The sequence below is a fragment of the Ursus arctos genome, chromosome X, assembly GCF_023065955.2.
Source record: "Ursus arctos isolate Adak ecotype North America chromosome X, UrsArc2.0, whole genome shotgun sequence".
NCBI lineage: Eukaryota > Metazoa > Chordata > Mammalia > Carnivora > Ursidae > Ursus > Ursus arctos.
Window position 1 is genome coordinate 69634822 of NC_079873.1, and position 20673 is coordinate 69655494.

Sequence of the window (20673 nt, forward strand, 5' to 3'; positions counted from 1 at the left end):
GGGTGACGAAAGGAATCCAAATTCAGATTAAGAAAGTATCATCAATACCTTGAACTTGTATTAGCTTTTGAGGATCTTTCAACTTGTACTACTTATACCAGCAATAAGTGAATCCAAACTTATCTTGTGTCACACGAAGAAGTTCTGAACTAGTCATGGTGCACAGTGTATAGGAAATTGAAGGATTTTTTTAAATTTGGTTTCAGGAAACACTAAATTATACCAGAATAAATAAGAGGACAATCTAAAAGTCTGTGGGGCTCATAGGAGAGTGATTAAGATAAGATTATCATTTGGAATTGCAAAATAATACTAGACAAAACCCTATTTTCTTCCTATGTCTACAGCAAAATTCCTTTTAACCAGAGTCTTTTTCAAGTTATACAAATGAACAGTTTGCAAGAGTTTCTCCAACCCCGTCATAATCAGCAGGTCATATAGGAGAGCACCGAGGCTTCATCTTCATTACATGCAATTTAATTCCCTATATGTCTGAACTAATCTTTGAAACTCAATAACACATGGGTGTTCAGGTTTTGGCCACTGTGCATTAATGTGACACACAGGGAATATGTACAACTTGTAGCATCTTAATTTAGAAACAAGTGTACTGGGACTTCATTTGAGTTTTACATTTACTTAGTGAAACATGTCAGCTTAACCCTTAGAATGATGTATGAGTACGGTGCAATTTCTGTGCATAAGCCTGTGAGGAATATTTATCTTTTAATTATTTAAGTAGACTTTTAAGGAATAGTTTCCCATGAAATCCAGATATAAGCTTATTCAGTAACTATTAATTTTTGAAGATTTTGGAACTGATTCCATATCCTTTAGGATGATGATGGTAAAAGAGTAGAGCTTATTTTTCTTAGAGTGATTCTGATATATTGATATATTGATTTGTAGACCATGTTGGTCCAGACTCGCTCTCATCTGTTGATGTTTATTGTATGTAAACTTTGTGGCCATAGAATGAATGTATGACTTTCTTGCTTTGTGGATACTGCTCTGTTGAGTTTTTTCTTCTGCTTTTCCAATTGTCCCTTCTAATACTTCCCCTTATTTATTTTTGTTTTTGATAGCTTACTTTGGCAGCAGTGACAAGGGTCACTTGGAGAAAAAGATCCTTGAAGTAGGAACGTTAGTTAAGAGGCTCTTGAGATAGTAAAAGGAAAGAGTAAGGAGGGTCCAAATGAAAGTGATGGCAGTGCAAATGGAAAGAACGCCAATGCAAAGTTGATTCCAGGTACTTGGATACTTTGGCAGGGACTGAAGAGATAGATGGAAATGATACTTATTAAACAGGATCTTTGAGGACAAAGACTATTGTCTCTGTATTCTCAGTAACTGGGAATAGCACCTGACACATATTAGGAACTCAAAAGTTTCCAGTTAAAACAATTGTTCAAATACCAGATAGAAAGAATCAAGGAGTGAGATCTCTTTCATTGAATAATGGTCAATTTACAACTGGAAATGTTGAAGATTCTTAGATACCTCTGTGTGTTAAACTGTTTTATACAAACTTACCAGTGACTCCTTATCCTTTAGAATAGCACTAATGTAACTTTCTGCAATGAAGGGAATGACCAATATCTACCTTCCCCAGTATGGTAGTCATTAGTCATAAATAGCATTTGAGCACTTGAAATACGAGTATAACCGAGGACCTGGATTTATTTTATTTTATTTCATTTTAATTTGTTTAAATTAAAATTTAAACAGCCGGATATGAAAAGTAGCTACTGTATTGGAGAGTGCAGCCTTAGAGGCCCATCAATGAGTGTCCATTGTACCTCTGGTAAAACTTGAAACTTCTAAGCTATGGCCTTAGGATGTGGCTGTTTCTATAGGCAGCATTTCAAAGCAAAAGAGAAGACAACTGGTAAAACACCTCTTTAACACTTTTATTGAATATTAGTTATCTATTCGATAAATGTCTTTCAAAATTCCAGCTGCAGTGCATGTATTGCATTAACAATCTGGTCCAATATACAAAGTTGTTAAGTATTCTATTTTTTGAATGCATATAAGGAACCAAGCAAAAGCATATACAAATAATATGACAAGGTTTGTAGATTATAGCACTCTTCACACATACTCCTAGTTTTCCATTCACAAATTCAATTTTGGAATGTTCTAAACCCTGAATTAGTGTCTGTCTCTGTTTCTAATCTATCATCTATCTATCTATCTATCTATCTATCTATCTATCTATCTATCATCTATCTATCAATCATCTATCTATATCATCTATCATCTATCTATATGTATGCACACAGACATACACATATACACACATCCCATCATTATTTAGAGAAAATCTTTTGTGGTTCCATATAAATTTTGGGGTTGTTTATTCTACCTCTGTGAGAAATGCTTTTGGTATTTTGATAGGAATTGCACAGAATGTGTAGATGGCTTTGAGTAGTATAGACATTTTAACAGCATTTGTTCTCCCAATCTATGAGCATAGAATGTCTTTCCTTTACTTCTGTCATCTTCAATTTCTTTCATCAGTATATTATAGTTTTCAGTATACAGGCATTTCACCTCTTTTGTTACATTTATTCCTAGGGACCTGATTATTTTTGATACAATGTAAATGGGATTGTTCTCTTAATATCTCTTTCAGCTTCTTCATTGTTGGTGTATGAAAATCCAACAGATTTCTGTACATTGATTTTGTATCCTGTGACTTTACTGAATTCATTTATCAGTTCTAACCATGTTTTCATGGAGTCTTTTGGGGTTTCTATATACAGCATCATGTTGTTGGCAAACAACAAAAGTTTTATCCCTTCCTTACTAAGATGCCTTTTATTTCTTTTTCTTTTTCTTTTTCTTTTTTTTCTTTTTCTTTCTCTTTCTCTTTCTCTTTCTCTCTCTCTCTCTCTCTCTCTCTCTCTCTCTCTCTCTTTCTTTTTCTCTTTCCCTTTCCCTTTTTCTTTTTCTTTTTCTATTTCTTTTCGGGATTGCTGTGACTAGCTCTTCCAGTACTATGTGGAATGCAAGTGGGGAGAGTGCATCCTTTACTTGTTCCTGCCCTTAGGGGGCAATATCTCATGTTTTTCCACATTTAGGATGATGTTAGCTGTGGGATTATCATATATAGTCTTTATTATATTGAGGTATGTTCCTTCTACAACTACTTTTTTGAGGGTTTTTTATCATGAATGGATGTTGTACTCTGTCAAAAGGTTTTTTTTTTTTTGTATCTACTGAAATGATCATATGGTTCTTATCTTTTCTCTTGTTGATGAGATGAACAACATTGATTTGTGAGTATTGAACCACCCTTGCAACCCAAGAATAAATTCTCCTTGACTGTGGTGAATGATTCTTTTAATGTATTGTTGAATTTGGTTTGCTAGTGCTTTTTTTTTCATGTTACTAGTACCTTGTTAAGAATTTTTGCATCTGTGTCCATCAGGTATATTGGCCTGTAGTTCTCTTTTTTTGTGATGTCTTTATCTGGTTTTGATATTGCTATAATGCAGGCCTCATAGAATGAATTTGGAATTTTTCCTTCCTTTTCTATTTTTTGGAATAGTTTGAGAAAAACAGGTCTTAATTCTTCTTTAAACCTTCCATAGAATTCACCTGTGAAACCATCTGATCATGGACTTTTGTTTGCTGGGAGTTTCTTGATTACTGATTCAGTTTCTTTGCTGGTTATCAGTCTGTTCACATTTTCTACTTCTTCCTGTTTCAGTTTTGGTAGTTTATGCGTTTGTGGTAATTTATCCATTTCTTCTAGGTTATACAATTTGTTGACATATAGTTTTTCATAATATTCTCTTCTAATTGTTTGTATTTCTGTGGGGTTGGTTGCTATTTCTCCTCATTTGTGATTTTATTTATTTGGGTACTTTCTTTCTCTCTCTCTCTCTTTTTTCTTTTTCTTTCTTTTTTTTTTTTTTGATAAGTCTGGCTAGTGGTTATCAGTTTTATTGATTTTTTCAAAGAACCAGCTCCTAGTTTCTTTGATGATCAATTGTCTTTTTTTTTTAAGTTTCTATATCTTTTATTTCTGCTCTAATCTTTTATTTCCTTTCTTCTAATGGTTTTACATTTTGTTTGTTGTTTTTCTAACTCTTTTAGGTGTAAGGGAAGTTTGTTTGAGATCTTTTTTGCTTTTTGTGGTAGGCATTTATTGCTATAAACTTCCCTTATAGAACCACTTATGTTCCATCCCAGAGGTTTTAGACCATTGTGTTTTCATTTTCATTTGTTTCCATGTCTTTTTTTTTTATTTCTTCTTGTCTTTCCTGGTTGACCCATTGATTGTTTAGTAACATATTATTTAACCTCTATGTATTTGTGTTCTTTCCTGATTTTTTCTTGTGGTTCACTTATAGTTTCATAGCATTGTGGTCAGAAAAGACACATGGTATGATTTCAATTATCTTGAATGTAGTGAGGCCTGTTTTGTGACCTAATATGTGATCTATTCTGGAGAATGTTTCATGGGCATTTGAAAAAATGTTTATTCTGCTGTTTTATGATGGAATGCTCTGAATATATCTGTTCAATCCACCTGTACAGTGCCATTTTTTCTTTGTTAATTTTCTGTTTGGATGATCTGTCCATTGATATAAGTGGGGTGTTAAAGTCCCATAGTATTATTATATTATTATTGATTAGTTCCTTTATGTTTGTTATTAAGTCTTTTATGCATTGGGTTGCTACTATGTGGGTGCATAAATATTTACAATTGTTATATTTTCTTGTTGGATTGTCCCCTTTAGTATTATATAGTGTCCTTCTTTGTCTCATGTTACAGTCTTCATTTTTACATCTGAAATGAGTCTCTTGTAGGCAGCACATAGATCCTCTTGCTTTTTTTAATCCATTGGAGACTTTTGATTTCAGCATTTATCCCATTTATATTCAAAATAATTATTTATAGATACATCATTTTAGTATTTGTTTTGTCACTGTTTCTGAAGATTTTCTCTGATCCTTTCTTCTTTCTCTGTTTTGTGGTTTGCTGATTTTCTTTAGTAATATATTCGCATTTCTTTCTTTTTATTCTTTGCATGTTATTAGTGGGTTTTGATATATGGTTACCATTAGGTTTGCATCTAAACTCTTCTACATAGAACAGCTTATATTAAGTTGATGGTCATTCAAGTTTAAATCCATTTTTTACCCTCTCCTCCCCATGTTTTATATATATATATATATATATATATATATATATATATATATATATATATATAATTTTGTGAGTTCCTTAAATGATTTTTTACATAAATATTCATTTTTACTACTTTTGTGTTTCCTACCTTTATCAACATCACTTTTGGTCTCTCCTTTCCACTCAGTCCCTTTTAATAGTTCTTGAAGGGCTGGTTTAGTGCTCATGAACTACTTTTTGTATTTCTGAGAAACTATCTATCCTTCTATTCTGAATGACAACCTTGCTGGATAGAGTATTATTGGCTACAGATTTTTCCCATTCAGCATGCTGATTATATCATGCCACTTTCTTCTGGCTTGCCAAGTTTCTGCTGAAAAATCTTCTGCTAGCCTTATGGATTTTCCCTTGTAAGTTACTATCTTCATTTGTCTTGCTGCTTTTAATTTTTTTTTCTTTATCCTGTATTTTCCCAATTTAATTACAATATGTCTTGGTGTGGGGTCTGCTTTTTTTTATTGCAATGAGAGTTCTCTGCCTCCTGGATCTGGATGTCTGTTTCCTTCCACAGATTAGGGAAGTTTTCAGCTATTATTTCTTGAAATAAATTTTTTGCCCCCTATTCTCTCTCTTCTTCTGGTACTCCTATAATATAAATGTTATTATGTTTGATGGAGTCATTGAGTTCCTCAATTCTATTCTCATTTTGTATAATGCTTTTTTTGTCTCTTTCATTCAGCTTGGTTACTTCCTATTGTTCTGTCTCTATGTCATTAATTGATTCCTCTCCTTAGCCAGCCTGCTGTTCACTCCAGGAAATGTGTTTCTTATTTTGCTTATTGAGCCTTTTATCTCTGCTATGTTATTCCTGATCAGTGTGCTAAGGTCTCAGTCATGTTTTCCACACTTTTCTCAAGTTCAGTGCGTACCCTTATGATCCTTGCTTTAAATTCTCAGACATGTTATTTAAATCTGTTTCACTTAGATATCTGGCCATGCCTTATCTTGTTCTTTCATTTGGGATAAATTTCTGTTTCCTTATTTTGTCTGCTTCTCTGTTTCTCTGTGTTAAGAAAAGCAATTATGTCTTCTGCTCTTAAAAGTAGCAACTTTATGAAGAAGAGGTCCTGGAACGACCTGCAGTGCAGTGTCCCTGTTCATGAGAACCTGACACTTCAGAAGAGTATCCTATGCATGTTGCTTATTTCCTGCTCTTGTGTCTGAGTCACTTTTCCTTCCAGTGCAATCATCTGCACTGACTCTGCTTGTTGTGGGCTGTGCTTTCTGTCTGTGATGTTAGTGGGACCCAGGAAGGCCAGCTTTGAGAGGGCATGCCTGCTGGGGAAATTGGGTTTGAGGCAGCATTGTTGGCAAAAAATTGTGCTGAGCTTTCGTCCTATGCTGGATCCCCCCAAGCACTGTGACTGTTGGGGTCTGCACACCAGTGAGTGTAGCTGTGGGTGTGAGGCTGGGCACTGAGCTTGGCAATGGCTGGACACACCTGGGCATGGTGCAGTGATGTGGGTTGGTGCTGCAAGTTGTCTTGGCATACCACATTGTGGCAGGTGTGTACCTGACAGCTGCATGTGATGCATGTGCAGCTTAACAAAAGATTCTGTGAGCCCAGAGCTGCAGTTAGCAGGCTTGGAGTAGGTGAGTTCTCAAGAGAATTCTTGGACATGGTGCATTGCTAGTGTGTTAGGTAGAAAGTGTCTATGCTGCCCAGCCTCCTACAGGTGGCCCTTTGTTTATGCTAGGGGTCAGAGAAGGTGAATGGTGACTGCCAGCTCCTTCATTTTCAAAGTCCCCCAACACACTCCAAAATCAGTATGAAAAAATCTGTCTCTCATTGGCCCCAGTGTTGTATAAATTACTCTTTTTATGTTGCCTTTTTGTGCAGGCTGCTGTGTCTTTAAGGGTAGTAACCCTGCTATCACTCACCCTCCCAGGTAGCCCATGCTGAGTCAGCTGACTTTTAAACCTCTAGGGTCCAAGTTCCACTGGTTATACAAACTCGGGATTCAGCCCCTGTGGTTTTCAAAGCCAAACGTTATGGGAATTAATCTTCCCCATGTAAGCTACCTGGTGTGAGGGCCCGTTTCCCTGCCTTCTCCCTGTATGCAGCTCTCTCCCTTTTGCAGGCAGCCTTCCTCCACCTTTCTGATTGCCCTAACCTTTCAGATGCAGCTTCTTTGTATTTAGTTGTGGAATTTTTCTGTCAGTCTTTGAATCACTTTCTGGTTTATTGACTTGGATGTGGATGATACCTAGTTGTAAACATGGGACTGGGCTAGCTCAGGACTCTCTTACTCTGACTGACACACGGACTGAGCACCAGATGCCCCTCATATGTTAAATTTTAATCTCCAATGTAATAGTATTTGTAGTTCGGGCCTTTAAGATGTCATGAATGGGATAAATGCTTTCATAAAATAGACCCCAAAGAACTTCTGAGATCCCTTATGCCATGGGAGGACACAGTGAGAATATGGCTATCTATGAACCAGAAAGTGGGTCCTCAACATACACTGAATCTTCCAATCTATGCTGTATTTATTATGTTGTTTTTACTCTGGCAGCCCAAAAGGACTAAGACAATACAGAATTGTCAGTTAAATAACACAAATTTATATTCACACAGTTTTGGAGGCTAGAACTCCAAGATCAAAATGTCAACAGGTGTGGACTCTCCTGAAACCTCTCTTCTTGGCTTGCAGGTAGCCACCTTTTTCCTGTGTCATTATATGGTCTTTCCTCCATGTGCACACATCTCTGGAATCTCTGTGTAATTCAGAATAGTGACAAATTTACAGCAAACTAAAAATTCAATGTTTAATAAATTATAGTACGATAACTCAGTAGACTACTGTGTAGCCTTTACATTTAGCCATTGCATATTTACTTTGTAAATGTGATACCTGAAGTAACATGGCAGAGTGTTTCAAAAGTAAAAATTGGTATCCATATGAGAAAAGTGCTGGAAAGATCTCAAAGAAGTGAAAATATATTTTATGTTGGATGTTAAGAACATGAGCATGTGATTTCTTCTTTATAAATGAGGAAATGCACGTATTTTACAGAGTGTCAAAGATTCTGCATGCATACCCCTTCACAAAACAGAGTCAGTGTTTTAGGCAGTGTATGTCAAAATTCCAGAAAGGAAATGGGAGCAAGACCACTGACCTCTGAATGAATGAACCACATCAAGCAAATAGATGGGAGCCCACACAACCATTTTATTTTCTTTTTTTCCCAAATTGTATTTAAATTCTAGTCATTTAAAATATAGTATAATATTGGTTTCAGGAATAGAATTTAGTGATTCATCAATTACATATAACACCCAGCTCATCACAACATGTGCCCTCCTTTATGCCCATCACCTATTTAACCCAACACCCACCCACCACATTCCATCAACCCTCAGTTTGTTCTCTATCATGAGTCTCTGATTCTTAATGGTTTCTTTCCCTCTTTTTTTTATCTCTTCCCATATGTTCATCTGTTTTCTTTCTTAAATTCCACATATGAATGAAATCTTATGGTATTTGTCTTTCTCTGACTGACTTATTTGCTTAGCATAATATACTTTAGTTCACTCATGTCATTGCAAATGGCAAGACTTCATTATTTTTGATGGCTGAGTAATATTCCGATATATATATATATATATATAAGAGTTCACACACACACACATACAAACAGTGAATTAGACAAAATGACAACATGTAGGAATTCATCCATAAAGAAAGAACAGGAAGAAGTAATGGCTAGGAGTTTAATCAATACAAATATAAGATGTATGAAACAGATTTTAAACAACAATTATAAGGGTAGTAGCTGGGCATGAAAAAAGCATAGAAGACATTAAAGATATATATATATATATATATATATATATCCCACAATGAACATTTGGGCTCTTCCATAATTTCACTATTGTTGAAAGTGCTGCTATAAACATTGGGGTGCCTGTGACCCTTTGAGTTATTATTTTTGTATCCTTTGGATAAATACCTAGTAGTACAATTGCTGGTTTATAGGGTAGTTCTATATTTAACTTTTTGAGGAACCTCCTTACTGTTTTCCAGAGTGCCTCACCAGTTCGAATTCCCACCAACAGTACAAGAGGGTTCCCCTTTCTCCACATCCTTGCCAGCACCTGTTGTTCCTTGTGTTGTTGATTTTAGCCATTCTAACACTTATCATGGTTTTGATTTTTATTTCCCTGATGAGTGAGGTTGAGCATTTTTTCATGTGTCTGTTAGCCATCCGTATGTCTTCTTTGGAGAAATGTCTATTCATGTATTCTGCCCATTTCTTAACTGGGTTATTTATTTTTCAGGTGTTGACTTTGATAGGTTACTTATAGATTTCGGATTCTAGCCCTTTATCAGAAATGTCATTTGCAAATATCTTCTCCCATTTTGTAGGTTGCCTTTTAGTTTTGTTGATTGTTTCCTTTGCTGTGCAAAAACTATTTATTTTGATGAAGTCCCAATAGTTCATTTTTACTTTTGCTTTCCTTATCTTCTGTGATGTGTCTGGTAAGATGCTACTATAGCCGATGTCAGACAGATTGTTGCCTATGTTCTCCTCTAGGATTTTGATATTTTCCTGTTTCACATTTAGGTCTTTCATTCATATTGGATTTATTTTTGTGTATGGTGTAAGAAAGTGGCCCAGTTTCATTCTTTTGCATGAGGGTCTCCAGTCTTCCCAAGATCATTTGTTGAAGAGACTGTCTTTTTCCCCTTGAATATTCTTTCTGTTTTGTCAAAATGAGTTGACCATATAGTTGTGGGCCCATTTCTGGGGTCTCTATTCTGTTCTGTTGATCTAAGTGTCTGTTTTTGTGCCAGTACCATACTTTCTTTATAACTACAGCTTTGTAATATAGGTTGAAATCCAGAATAAGATGCTTCCAGGTTTGCTGTTCTTTTTCAGGATCGCTTTGGCTATTTAGGGATTTTTGTGGTTCTATACAAATTTGAGGATTGTTTGTTCTAGCTCTGTGAAAAGGGCTGGTGTTATTTTCATAGGCATTGCTTTCAATGTGTTGATTGCTTTGGATAGTATAGATATTTCAATAATATTTGTTCCTCCAATACATGAGCATGGAAATTTTCCCAATTCTCTGTATTTTCTTCAGTTTATTTCATAAGTGTTCTATTGTTTTCAGGGTATTGATACTTTAACTATTTAGTTAGATTTATTCTTTTGGTGCAATTGTAAATGAGATTAATTCCTTGATTTCTTTTTCTGGTGCTATATTATTGGCATATAGAAATGCAACAGATTTCTATAGATTGATTTTATATGCCTTGACTTTGCTGAATTCATGTATCCATTCTAGCAATTTATTGGTAGAGTCTTTTGGGTTTTCTACATAGAGTATCATGCCATCTGTCAATAGTAAAAGTTAAACTTCTTCCTTGCTGATTTGGGTGCCTTTTATTTCTCCTGTTGTCTGATTGCTGAGGCTAAGATTTCCAGTACTGTGTTAAATAGCAATGGTGAGAGAGGACATCTCTCTCTTGTTCCTGACCAAAGAGGAAAAGCTCTCAGTTTTCCCCATTGAGTATTATATTTTCTGTGTGTTTCTTGTACATGGTTTTTGTGGTGTTGAGGTATTTTTCCATCTAAACCTACTTTGTTGAGGGTTTTTATCAAGAATGCATATTAAATTTCGTCAAATATGTTTTCTTTTTTTAAGATTTTATTTATTTATTTGACAGAAAGAGATAGCAAGAGAGGGAACACAAGCAAGGGGAGTGTGAGAGGGAGAAGCATGCTTCCTGCAGAGCAGGGAGCCCGATGCAAGACTTGATCCCAGGACCCCAGGATCATGACCTGAGCTGAAGGCAGATGCCTAACAGCTGAACCACCCAGGTGCCCCCATCAAATATTTTTTCTGCATCTATTGATTGAAAGGATAATATGATTCTTTTTTTAATTGATTTTTATTTTTTTTAATTTTTAAAGTTTATTTATTTATTTATTTATTTATTTATTTATTTATTTATGAGAGAGAGAGACAGAGAAAAAGCATGAGTGGGGTGGAGGGGCAGAGGAAGAGGGAGGAGCAGACTCCCCCCTGAATGGGGAGCCTGACGTGGGGTTCAATCCCAGGACCCCAGGATCATGAACTGAGCTGAAACCATATGCTTAACTGACTGAGCCACTCAAGCACCCTAGAAAATCATATGATTCTTATCTTTTCTTTTATTAATGTGGTGTATCACATTGATTGATTTGTAAATATTGAACCACCCCTGCATCCTAAGAGTAAATCCTGCTTAATCCTTTTGAATAATTCTTTTAATGTACTGTTGGTTTCGATTTACCAGAATGTTGTTGAGAATTTTTGCATCCATGTTCATTAGGGATATTGGCCTGTAATTTTTATTTTTAGTGGGGCCTTTGTCTGGTTTTAGAATCAAGGTATTGCTGGCTTCCTTGAATGAGTTTGGAAGTTCTCCTTCCATTTCTATTTCTTCGGAACTGTTTGAGGAGAATACATACTAACTCTTCCTTAAATGTTTGGTAGAATTCCCCTGGGAAGCCATGTGGCCCTGGACATTTGTTTGGTGGGAGATTTTTGATTACTTATTCAATGTCTTTGCTTTGTTAAGGGTCTGTTCAAATTTTCTATTTCTTCCTATTTCAGTTTTGGTACTTTGTATGTTTCTAGGAATTTGTCCATTTCTTCTAGATTGCCAGTTTTTTTTGGCATATATATTTTTTATAATATTCTCTTATAATCATTTGTATTTCTGTGGTGTTGGTTGTGATCTCTCCTCTCTCATTTGTGATTTTATTTATTTGTGTCCTTTCTCTGTTCTTTTTGACAGTCTGGCTATGGATTAATTAATTTTATTTATTTATTTTTTTTTAAGAACCAGCCCTTAGTTTTGTTGATCTGTTATACTGTTTTGTTGATCTATTATACTGTTTTGTTTTTATATTGTTTCTTTCTGCTGTAATCTTTATTATTTCCCTTTTTGCTTGCTTTAAGCTTATTTGCTGTTCCTTTTCTAGTTCTTTTAGGTGTATGTTTAAATTGTGTATCTGAGACTTTTCTTATTTCTTGAGGTAGGCCTTTTTGATTTATACTTCCCTGTTTGGACCTACTTTCCTGCTCCTAAATGTTTTGAACTGTCATGTTTTCATTTTCATTTGTTTCCATGTATTTTTTATTTCTTCTTTTATTTCCTAGTTAACACATTCATTCTTTAGAAGGATGTTCTTTAACCTCCATATACTTGTGGTTCTTCCAAATCTTTTCTTGTCATTGACTTCATGTTCATAGTACTGTGGTCTGAAAATATGCATGGTGTTATCTCAATCATTTTGCACTGGTTGAGGCTTGATTTGTGATCCAGTATGTGATTTATTTTGGAGAATGTTCCATGTGTACTCAAAAAGGATGTGTATTCTGCTGATTTAGAATGAAATGCTCTGAATATATCTGTAAAGATCATCTGATCCAGTGTGACATTCAAAGCCATTGTTTCCTTGATGATTTTCTGCTAGAGGATCTTTCCATTGCTGTAAGTGGGGTGTTAAAGTCTCTTACTCCAATTTTATTATTATCAATGAGTTCCTTTATGTGTGTTATTAATTGATTTTTATATTTGGGTGAGCCCAATTTGGGGACATAAACATTTACAAATGTTAGTTTCTTTGTTTTTTATTAATTGATTTATATATTTATGTGCTCCCAAGTTGGGAGCATAAATGTTTACATTTGTTAGATCTTCTTGTTGGTTAGACTGCTTTATTATGACAGCCCTTTTTCAGCTCTTCTTACAGTCTTTGGTTTAAAATCTATTTTGTCTGATATACGTATAGCTACTCCAGCTTTCTTTTGATGTCCATTAGCATACTGTATGGTTCTCAACCCTCTCACTCTCAATGTGTAGATGACCTTGGGTTTAAAATGAGTGTCTTGTAGGCAGCGTATTGATGGGTGTTGTTTTTTATCCATTCTGATACCCTTTGTCTTCTGATTGGAGCATTTAGTCCACTTGCATTCAGAGTAATTACTGATAGATATGAACCTAATGCCACTGTATTACATATAAAGTCACTGTTCCTGTAGATTGTGTTCCTTTCTAGTCCTTGTTTGTTTTGGTCTCTGTTTCCTGCTCAAAGGGTTCCCTTTAATATATCTTGCAAAGCTGGTTTAGTGTTCATGAACTCCTTTATTTTTGCATCTCTGAGAAACTATTTATCTCTTCTTATTTTCTGAATGACAGCCTTGATGAATATAATATTCTTGGCCACATATTTTTCCCATTTAGCATGTTGAATATCTCATGCCACTTTTTTCTGACCTGCCAAGTTTCTATGGCTGGGTCTGCTGCAAACCTTTTGTATCTACCTTTGTAGGTTAAGGACCTTTTGTCCCTAACTGCTTTCAGAATTATCTTCTTATCTATTTATTTGGCTAGTTTCACTATGTTATCTCTTGGTGTTCACCTATTTTTGTTTACTTTGAGGGGAGTTCTCTGTGCCTTTTGGACTTAAATGCGTTTCCTTCACCAGATTAGGGTAATTCACAGCTATATGCTATAATTGGTTCAAATAGACCTTCTGCGCCTTTTTCCTGCTCTTCTGCTTCTGGGACTCCTATGATATGAATATTCTTATGCTTTGTGGAATCTCCGAGTTCCCTAACTACATTTGTGATCTAATTGTTTTCTCACTGTCTTCTTTTCAGATTCATTATTTTCCATAATTTTATATTTTATATCACCTATTCATTCCTCTCTTTATTCCATCTTAATTGTGATTACATCTAATTGGTTTTCCATCTCGGTTATAGTATTTTTACTTCAGCCCTGACTAGATTTCAGGTTTTTAAATCCCAGAATCCAGGGTTTCTCTTGTGTCTTTATGCTTTTTTTTCAAGCCCAGCTAGTACTGTTTTGACTGTTGTTCTACCTTCTTGTTCAGGTATATTGCTTATATCTGTTTTGAGAAAGTCCCCGGTTGTGATTTCTTGTTGATCTTTCTTTTGAGGAGAATTCCTCCATCTTGTCATTATGTCTAAGTTTCTGTCTTTTGTGTGTTATGAAAGCTTGTTATGTTTCTTGCTCCTGAGAGTAATACTATATTAATAAGGGGTCCTGGCACTTCAGGAAGTGTTTCTGGTGTATGCTGTGTGTACTCTGCTTTTGTGTTTTGGCTGCTCTTTCTCACAGGTTCAGTCCTCTGCAGAATTCCTCCTTGTTTGCAGTGGGAAGTGTCTGAACCTTTAACTAGGTGTGTTTTGATTTGTTTGTTAATATAAGCCTTTAAAAAAAGCTTGATCCAAGAAAAGTGAAAAGGAAAAGAAAAAAAAAGCAAACAAACAAAAAACTATAAGCTGATTCCAAAGAAAAACAAAGACAGAATAAAGAAGAGGGGGTGGGGGGAAGAATCTTGTTCCAAAAGGAGAGGCTTAAATAAACAAACCAACAAATGAACAAAAAACTATAAGCCTGATTCCAAAGAGAAAAGAAAAAAAAGAAAAAAGAAAAGAAATTAAATTTTAAAAATTTAAAAAATAAAATAAAAAAGAATTAAAAAAAAAGATCTGGTCCTATGTCTACCATAACTGAAGCTGATGCTTTGATAATCAGTAGATTTGGTATTTGTGGGTGCCCTGCATTGGTCCTCTGGGGGAGAGGCTCACTGCTCTGGCTTACAGTCAGACCTGCTCTTGTAAAGATGCCCCTGCTAGGCACAGGGTGGTGTGGTTCAGTGTATGTGACTACAGCCTTTACTGGGGGTGCTGTTTTTTTCTCTGAAGTCCAACCATACTGTTGGACTGGTTGGGGGGGTAGAAGATTATGTCAACCTGCACTCATTCACAGGGAGGGGAACTCAGGGCCACCACTGTTCCTGAGGACTTCAAAGACAGGAACAATCTTCCCTCCTATGTCCCGGGTTTTTGTCCCCCAACCTGTCTGTGCCTGGGCCATCTGCTTGCCCAGTGCCACAGTTCTGTGTTTTATCTCTGGTCAGTGGCTGGGATTCAAAACTCCAAATCTTAAAGACCTGACAATATGCAGACCCACTCCCCTCCCCCACAAGAGCCTCACAGCACTGCACCTGACATGTTCTGTCCCAGAAAAGCAATTGCATTGCTGTGAGGGTCCCTGGAGTCTATTGTGAATTATAGTGAAAAGCTGCAACCAGATTATCTGCCCTCCCTTTTGTGCCCTGCTGTTGAAAAGCCACTCAATGGCACTGGGTGGGTTTTTTGACCTTGGAGAGGCAATATACCCTCTTCTAAATGTACTTCAGGAAGGGGAACATTCTTTCCCACTGTGACCCAGGGGATCCCCTCACCACAGTGTCTTGCATGAGCCCTATGCATTGCTCTTTCTCCCACTCTCTCCCTCTCTTCAAAAAGGGCTCCCTCTCCTCCACAGCACCATGGTTTTTCTCTCCCCCAATTCATGTCTCTGAATATTGCATCTGCCACATTCTCTCTCTCCCTCCATTTGTGCAAAATGTTTTCTTTTTTTAAGATTTTATTTATTTATTTGATAGAAAAAGAGAACACAACAGTGGGAGCAGCAGGTGGAAGGAGAGGGAGAAGAAGGCTTGCCAAGCAGGGAGCCCAATGCAGGGCTTGATTCCAAGACCCTGGGATCATAACCTGAGCTGAAGGCAGATGCTTAACGACAGCCACCCAGGCACCCTTGTGCAAGATGGTTTTTAATCCTCAGATTGATATCCTAGTTGTTCAAAATAATTTGATGTTGATCTAGCTGTATTCATGGGACAAGGCAAACCCAGGGTCTCCCTAGTACTCTGCCATCTTACTTCCTTCTCCTATCTGAAGTCTCCATTCCTTCACTTTCATTCTGCAGGTATCTTTAGGTCTAAAATGAGTCTCTTATAAGCAGCATATAGACAGTTCATGTTTTTTAATCCATTCTGATGCCCTATGTCTTTTGATGGCAGGATTTAGTCCATTTACATTCAGAGTGATTATTGATATGAATTTAGTGTCATTGTGTTACCTGTATAGTTGGTGTTTTTGGTGATGTTCTCTGTTCCTTTCTATTCTGTGTTGCTTTTGGTCTTTTTCCCCACTAAAAGAGCCCCCTTTAATATTTCTTGCAGGGCTCATTTAGTGCTCATGAACTCCTTTACTTTTTGTTTGTCTGGGAAATCTTTTATCTCTCCTTCTATTCTGAATGACAGGCTTGTTGGATAAAGTATGCTTAGCTGCATATCTTCCCATTCGGCACATTAAATGTATCATGCAACTTTCTTCTGGCCTGCCATGTTTCTGTGGACAGATCTGTTGCAAAACTGATCTGTCTCCACTTGTATGTCAAGGACTTTTTTTTTCCCTTGCTGCTTTCAACATTCTTTCCTTTTCTGTGTATCTTGTGTATTTGACTATGATATGTCTTGGTGAAGGCTGGCTTCTGTTGAATTTAATGGGAGTTCTCTGTGCTTCTTGGATTTTGCTGTTTCCTTCCCCAGATTAGGCAAATTTTCATCTATAATTTGCTCAGTTAAAACTTCTGACCCCTTTCCTTTCTCTTCTCCTGGAACTCCTATGATATGAATGCTATTATGTTTTAAGAAGTTGCTGAGTTCCTTAAGTCTACATTTGTGATCCAATACCTTTCCTTCCCTCTTCTTTTCAGCTTCATTATTTTTCCATAATTTTATCTTCTAGATCAGTGATTCATTCCTCTGCTCCTTCCATCCTCATTGTCATGGCATCCAGTTGGGTTTTCATCTCAGTTATAGCATTTTTAATTTTGGACTGACTAATTTTTAGCTTTTTAAAAATCTCTGGGATTCTTTAATGTCTTCTATGCTTTTTTCATGCCCAGCTACTACCCTTATAATTGTTGTTTAAAATCTGTTTCATACATCTTATATTTGTATTGATTAAACTCCTAGCCATTACTTCTTCCTGTTCTTTCTTTATGGATGAATTCCTACATGTTGTCATTTTGTCTAATTCACTGTTTGTATGTGTGTGTGTGTGATTGTTAGGAAAGCCTGTTATATTCATGCTCCTGAGAGTAATGGCTATATAAAGAAGTCCAAAAATAGGGCGGAAGTCTTATATGCACTCTGCTGTTGTGTTTTGATTGCTCCCGTCCTCAGGTAAGTCCTCTGAAGAGTTTCTCCTTGCCTGTAGTGGGGGGTGTTAGGACCTTGTCCACTGTGTGACAAGTTTTACCTAGGTGTGTTCAGTCTGCTTGTTAAAAGAACCTAGATTCAAAGAAAGAAGGTAGATCTTATTTCTCCTATAGCTGAAGCTTCGTAGCACTCTACGATCAGGAGACTTGGTGTGTTGAGGGGTTTATGCTGATCTTCTGAGGAAGAGGCTTGCTGGGCTCATTTTCAGGTCAATCTGCCCTAGTAGACATAAACCTGTAGGGCACAGGGTGTCAGGGCTTAATGTAAGCAGCTCCAGTCTCCACTGCAGGGCACTGCATTGTTCACTGAAGTTGGTCTGTGTTGCGGTGCAAGGGAAGGGAATGGATTTGTTCTACTTTCTCCTCCCTGGAGTGGGGAGTTTGAACCCATCACTCTTCAGTAAGCCTTCATGGAAGAGTGAATAATCACCCCTCTTTTGTCCTCAGCTTCCATCAGATCTTTGTCCTCTCCTTGTCTGCGTCTGAGTTGTCTGCCTGCCAAGTGGCATAGTACTCTTGTGCTTTATCTCAGGCATGCAACTGGGTTTCAAAACTCCAAATTTTAGGGACCCATGTGGCACATACCTTCAGTGATCTTCTAAGGGCGGGTCACTGTGCTTTTGCCATTTGCTGGTTTGTCCCAGTAAAGCAGTTGCATGACCCTGCAGCGGCTGGGAGTTTATGGTAAGTCACAGCAAAAAGCCGGCACCAAGGTTTGCTGCCCTCAGCCAGTGTCGTTTTTCCTCTGTTAGGGAACAGGGAAGCACATTGGCACCACCAGAATGGGAGACAGTAATGGTCAGTTAATGGCCTTCAACAAGTTAGTGCCTTCAAAAGCTATTCATTATGATTTCTGATTTGTTTACACTACCTATAACTATATCATTCGTTAGAGTTGTTTAGTCTTCTCAGAAGCAGCTTGAAGGCTATTGAAAGTTTTTGAAACCATTATAAAAGTGAGTTACCTGTGTTTAATAATAATTTTCTAAGAAGTAAGATTAATAATTTCACCCTAAAAGGGAATTTTTCAAAAAACCTCTCATGGAAAGTTGCCAAATTACAATCTGTTTATAAAAATGTTTTTCAGGTGGAAGTGAATCCTCCTGGGATAAGGATAAGATGCAATCTTCTCTCACTGCTCCTGGACCCCAACATGGACTTGCTCATGCAGCCCTGGCTAGCCAGCCAGGACTTGGGGGTGCTCCCACCCTCAATCCACTGCAGCAGAACCACTTACTGAACAATAGTATGTATACAGTCCTTTCAAAACTCGTTGTGTTGAGAAAAATACCACACAAGACCCACTAGACACGTTGGACAAGCAGGACTAGTGTATTCTTCTTCCATAATGTTTAACAATTTGAAGTCATAAGGGTAGATTGAGAGGGATTCATTTGAAAGTGTGGGTTTTAGAGTAAAGATAGATTGAGAGGGCATGTAGCAGAGTAGAGATACAAGGGAGGCCATGTAGCAGAGTAATTAAGAATGTTGTTCATAGTCACATAAACTTGGGTTTGAAATCCACATTTTTAAAATTCCATATTACTATTTGACCTCAGAGAATTCATCTAACTTTTCCAAGTCTCAGTGCCCACAAATCTGAGAAAAAACTTCCATTATTTCTTTCCCTGAGATTTTCATTTTCCCACTAAACCTTAGGATTAAAACAACAGAACAGAGAGTTTCTGAGATATTTTAATATGATGTTTTAAATCTTAATGAAATTATCAGTTATTAAGCATACAAAATAAGTTATGGTCTTACTTTAAAAATATTATAAACTCAAATGTGAAGGGTGCCATAAAAAATGGACTGTTAAGCAACAGTAAATAAACAAATGCCAAGAAAGGTATAAATATGTTTTGAGAAGTCAAAAAAGGACTGATTAAGGTAGACTTATTTCATAAAGCAAGAGAACTTGGAAAACTTCCGGTTTCTGGTCTGACGCATAAAGAGTTTAGAAGTCACTCAAGAATTTAGAAGTCACTCCTCCTCAAAGCAAGAACAAAAACTCTTTTAAATCCATCAGAGATTTAATTCACATGGCAGAGCTGTCCCCAAAACTGGAGAGATAGGCAGATACAGATAATCAGAGCTTATAAGGAGCAGAAGCCACAGCTAGAGTCCGGTAGAAACATTGAAATTGTTGGAGACTCAGTGAGGACCTAGCTTGAGAGATAAAAGACCCTGGGGGTCAGTTCTTAGTGGGTGTCTGCACTTTCATGAGTCTAAACTTCAGGAGCACCTTCATGTTCTCAGGGAGAACGTGAGAAAATTCCCTTCATGTTTTTGGCTGGGGGACAAGAAAAATATCCATTTCAAAATATGCTCAGTGTTCTGTTCTCCTCAACAAAGGCCTATCCTCAAAGGAAACAACTTTACCAGAGTTAAACTATTCTGTTTTATCAGAGCCTAACTGATGTGGGGAAAAGGATATATTAAAATCCAGCACCCTGTAATCACTGAAGTGAGGTAAGGGAAATGCACATCTCTAGCTCCTTTAACATTTCCTGTGGGGAAAGAGAAATACTTAACTTTAGCCACCTTTAGCCTTTCTCTCTCACCTAGAGAGAAAAAAAAAACAAAAATCACTTGTGAAAATCACAGCCCAAGGACACATGCTCACTAAGAGACTGAAATCTAATCATATGTTTCTCCTCCTTACACATTTTACCATCACCACACTAAGGCTCTGTGTAAGAACAGTGGGTTACAACTAAGAAAACTGAAGTCCTCAGATGCAACTGAATTTGAACTCTTTAAGATACACCAAAGATAACAGGGGGGATAAGAAATTACTACCACTAATACAACAGCTACAGCAAACAGTAAATATAACCTAATTCCCAGTCAGTTAAAAATAAAGCATCCAACTAAAAGCCTGTTTACCTCAGTTACCTTTAGCCAATGCACCATTTCAGGCTTTAAAACAAAAATTACAAGGCATGAAAAAAGCAAAAACAAAAACATAAAAACAAAAAAACAAACACAGTCTACAGATATAAAGCAAGCATCACAACCAGAATTAGATATAGCACATATTTTAGAATTATCAGACTGGGAACTTAAAATAACTATAATTAGTATACTAAGAAAATGGAAAACATACAAGAATACATGGGAATGTTAACAATGTATGTTACTTATACTTGAATAAAACATACATGGGAAATATAAGCAGAGAGATGAAATTTTTAAGAAGCAAAAGTAAATGCTAGAAATCAAAAACACTCCAACAAAATGAAGAGCTTTGATGGGCTGATCAGTAGACCAGACAAAGTTAACAATTGAAGTATGTCAATAGAAACTTCCCAAAACGGAAAAAAAGTGAAAAAACAAAACAAAACAAAAAACCATGAC

The 20673-nt window shown here is 36.6% G+C and overlaps 1 protein-coding gene across 1 annotated transcript in view; it reads left to right on the forward strand.

The window, feature by feature from the left end:
- The window catches only part of DACH2 (dachshund family transcription factor 2), an 807630-nt gene that overhangs the window by 645124 nt on the left and 141833 nt on the right, over positions 1-20673 (forward strand). Inside the window, exon 5 of the mRNA XM_026480109.4 lies at positions 18401-18559. Within this exon, the coding sequence (XP_026335894.2) occupies positions 18401-18559 (159 nt within the window). The remainder of the gene's footprint in view (positions 1-18400; positions 18560-20673) is intronic.